A 4258-nucleotide genomic window follows, 5' to 3' on the forward strand; every position below is an offset into this window, starting at 1 on the left:
GTCGTTTCGTGCAGGCGAATCTACTGCAATTTGCATTTTGTGCCCTATTTCGACTATTTATTCATCTGAAAGAACCGTTTGATGCATTGCAATTCTAGGAGAAGAAGAATGCATTGCAGCTAAGCAAGCAGATGCAGTTTTCTGCACAAACTGACAAATGTTTTGTTGTTTGGGAAGAGAATATTCTAGACCCGGGATGCGTATACTTTTCCACGCAACAACAAACTGTAGGAGAGTTACGAAAGCATGGGGAGAATATTTTAAGAAGCTTTTGTAAACGTACTTTGAAATTAATCAGTAAACTGAGCTCATACAAAGAGAGTTTAAGAAAACTTTGCAAACAATAACCTCGCGGCCAATAACCAGCCTTTCTGGCGAACAACGCCATCACTCCTTTTCAAATTTGGTAGATAACCTAACGGCAGTGTCATTCTAATGACGTGACCAGCCCAGTGAAATCATCCTACAATAGTTAAACCAGCCCAAGAATATCTTTTTACTTATGGGTATGTAATACCTGTAATAAGGACTCAATTAATTATTACGTAACGCTTATAGGGTGAGGGGATTAATCCAACGTTGCGATTTGTTACATAGGGTGGAGGGGGGTTTAATTGTTTGTTCCCGCTTCAAAGGCTATGTATGAAAATTTAACTTATTCAAGGGATTTTTATACCAATTCTATGATATCTATCTGCTTGTCGATTGTTTAAAGGACAAGATTCTTGGTATTTTCTAATAACCACCTACTAATACCTTCTGATGCGTTTCATCGTGGTTGTAGATTCAGGTGTGTAGTGGTGGATTCAGTTTACATTCATTGTCACATAGCAAGTATCGTCGACTTATAAAAAAAAATGAATAGAAAATAGAAACAGGAAATAGAAAAGTGGAATCATATTTCTTACCAATTATTTATTTATTATCATAATTACGTCGGCACTTTGTAGTATAGTCAATTCAAAAAAGGGTATTTTGCCGGTAGGATATCGATTCCGAAGCACGATAGAGGGTTATTGCCAAAACTGCTAACTCGGCCATCAAGGTTCGTTCGAGGATCGTTCATGAAGGTCAATAGGTTCTAAAGCATACTGACTTGTGCAATGCAGTTAGTAGGGCGAAATTGGAACTCATCAAACCTTATCATGGAAAGTACGTATATGTAGAACTAAATGCTATCTTTGCTAAGGGTAAGTCGATGAGACCGCATTAAGACTCAGACTCTTCACGACTCTTCTGTACGTTTCATGACCCCATAAGAATAGTAGTCCTTAAGACCGACGAAATCGGTTCAGACTGTACTGATAAACTTCGGGAAGGTTTCGGATAGAGAATCATATTTATCAACTGTCATAGGTTACAACATGCAATCACACTGCATACTTATTATTGACGCACGAAAGCACACACGAACCCACCAGATACATAATCACAAGCAACGTCATTCCACTGTCTTGATGATGCGACTCCCATCACTAGACAGTTTTCCACACCTTTGTTATTGTTGGGCTCGCCTTTGTAAAAGTTGGTGTACGTGGTTTTCTTGTTGAGACCAATCCATACGAAATTACCTTCGGACCCAAGATCTGTGCCTCCAATGAGCCAATCTTTGCTAAAATCTCCTACCGCCATAATGGCATCTTCAGCCCGCGTGTTTTCTGCTGCAGACTCAATGGAAGCCAAATGTCCACCGAAGAGGCGACATTGTTGCCAAGCTTGGAAGAAGTTAACAGCGCGTTTGTATGCCACATAGTCCATGTAACCTGTGGAGGAGAAAGTGTAAGATACACAGGAAAAGACAATTAGTAACAGTTATTACGTGGAAAGCGCTACACTTTCGCTATCGTTCCGCTAACCATGCGCTTCCATCGTATACAACGTCAAACACAGTACTAAGCACAAACTCTTGAACGCCATTGTTGTCACTCTAGCTTTGGTAGTGCTTTGCACAACGATCTGCTAAAGAACGCAACCGTCAGGCAGACTTTTATACTCTACTCCCGATGTTGACTCAGCTGTCCTGGATTCTGGAGTATCTGGCTATAAAAACGAGAGGAGGCTTCTTGGTGTATTGTACTTTACGCAACCGTTTCTTCGCAGGATGAAGACAAGTTTGATCGCTCTAGTCATCGTCGGGCTTGTGGCCGTGGGTCTACCCGCAACACATGCGCTCCGATACACCGTCCACAACACCGCGGTAACCTTTTTCGAAGCCTGGCAGCAGTGCTTAGCGAAGGGGGGAAGCTTAGCCTCAATCGAGTTGGCAGTGCAAAATGTTGCCGTCACCAAAGAAATCCAGAAGACTGGTGTATCTGCCGCCTGGTGGATCTCTGGCTCGGACATGGGCTTGGAAGGATCGTGGATTTGGATGTCGAGGAACACACCAGTCGGCTATCGCAGCGGATACATTAACTTCAACGATGGAGAACCAAACAATAAGGCTACCGGTGGTGAAAACTGCCTGTCGATGAGCAAGAACGGAGGATGGAACGATGAATCGTGCGATATTCGCAACTTTTATGTATGTGAATACTATTCCATATAGGCGAGTTGGCTGAGCTCTTGATCTACGAGTTGTACGATTTCAATCGCGATACAAAGGAAAAGATAATAAAAACAAAAACAATTACTACAAATCATACTTGAGGATCATTCTGGTATCATTATGATATATAACAAGAGAAACTTCGTGTTGTAATTTTCACTTGGAGCACGTGTGTATGGTCTTCTTTGAAAATTGATTACTAGTTGACTGTTGCGAGAATTTGTATTACCAACTTGACGTCGTAATGAGTTCATGTAAAACACATAAACAAATGCTTCTAGCTCAGTGTGTTATCGTTATTATCAATTTACCTATTCTTTTCTTAGTGTCATCTCAATCTTCTTCCTGTTATATTTTATGTCATCTCGCTTACCTATTCCTGTACCCCTGATCCCTACTCCAGGTGCCAAGCCAACCAAGTTTCCCAAATTCACTTCAACATGATCTTTACTTGGCATAGATCTTATGTTCTTACTCCGTGTTGACTTTATAGTTAGCGGTCCACTCGTGGTAATGAAAACCCATCGCTCAAGATCCATGTCCATCACTAGGTTTATCGCCAGAAAAGTCTAAGTCGTTCGCTCCTCAGCTCCTTCGCTTACCCCATTAAATTCCCCACCAAGCACTGTAAAAGGCTCCTATATCATGTATTGTCCTATCCCTCGTCATTTCCACGACCATCTCTCCTTAGTATCTTTGCGTTCCTGTCTGGATGTACTCTCCCTTGTTCTACAAACTTGGGTTATGGCTCGTCTCATTGCTGGGTTTTGTAAAACTTCAATTGGTGAGTTACATTTTTGCATAAAGCCTATCGGCCTTAATTAAAAATTAATACGTGTTGAAGTTGAGCATTGTTTTGCCATTTCCCTCCACCAATCCCCAGATTATTGTTTGCAAAGTTTTCTTAAACTCTCTTTGTATGGGCTCAGTTTACTGATTAATTTCAAAGTACATTCACAAAAGCTCCCTAAAATATTCTTCCCATGCTTTCGTAACTCTCCTACAGTTTGTTGTTGCGTGGAAAAGTATACGCATCCCGGGTCTAGAATATTCTCTTCCCAAACAACAAAACATTTGTCAGTTTGTGCAGAAAACTGCATCTGCTTGCTTAGCTGCAATGCATTCTTCTTCTCCTAGAATTGCAATGCATCAAACGGTTCTTTCAGATGAATAAATAGTCGAAATAGGGCACAAAATGCAAATTGCAGTAGATTCGCCTGCACGAAACGACCGGAGGATGACCTGTTTCAATGTACACCGTTGTCATTTACGTAGGTGCAGACGGCCAGTTGAGCCATTTGAACAGATGGACAGCTTCAAATAGCCCCTTTGTTCGTCTTTGTCAGGGATGCTATCACGACTAGCACGACGAGATGAGAACACTACTCGGTATTTGGAAGTACCTCTGGGAAATAGACGTTGTTGATTTTATAGAGACTTTGAGCTGGACCCTGGGGATTAGACCTTAATTTTAATTGAAACTCTTAGCAGACACATTTCCAACGAGCTTGCTGCTAACTAGCGATTACTGGCCTTTGTTGTAGGAACTTTCTTCCTATCCTCACGAGGAATTTTTATCCGCCTAATGGTATGCAATCTGAATAACTCCTCTGTTGTTAGCGACACCACTTCGAAATTCATCGTCATGTGGATTGCTCTTTCCACATGCAAACCAAAAGCCACAAGACAAAACGTTTGTAGAGAAGAATAGTA

The 4258-nt window shown here is 41.4% G+C and overlaps 2 protein-coding genes across 2 annotated transcripts; one reads left to right on the forward strand and one right to left on the reverse strand.

Annotated features, from left to right (window-relative positions):
* Positions 1 to 1386: 1386 nt before the first annotated feature.
* On the reverse strand, positions 1387 to 1917 carry LOC128298690 (perlucin-like protein). The gene is made up of 2 exons (XM_053034464.1): positions 1857 to 1917; positions 1387 to 1763 (listed from the first exon to the last, which is right to left on the reverse strand). Exons 1-2 carry the CDS (start codon positions 1915 to 1917, stop codon positions 1387 to 1389), a joined length of 438 nt encoding a protein of 145 aa, XP_052890424.1.
* A 184-nt stretch (positions 1918 to 2101) lies between these two features.
* LOC128298701 (pulmonary surfactant-associated protein D-like) lies at positions 2102 to 2545 on the forward strand. Its single transcript, XM_053034475.1, has one exon. It carries the CDS (start codon positions 2102 to 2104, stop codon positions 2543 to 2545), a length of 444 nt encoding a protein of 147 aa, XP_052890435.1.
* The last annotated feature ends 1713 nt before the right edge of the window (positions 2546 to 4258 follow it).

Source organism: Anopheles moucheti, chromosome 2 (genome assembly GCF_943734755.1).
Source record: "Anopheles moucheti chromosome 2, idAnoMoucSN_F20_07, whole genome shotgun sequence".
In the NCBI taxonomy this organism is placed as follows: domain Eukaryota; kingdom Metazoa; phylum Arthropoda; class Insecta; order Diptera; family Culicidae; genus Anopheles; species Anopheles moucheti.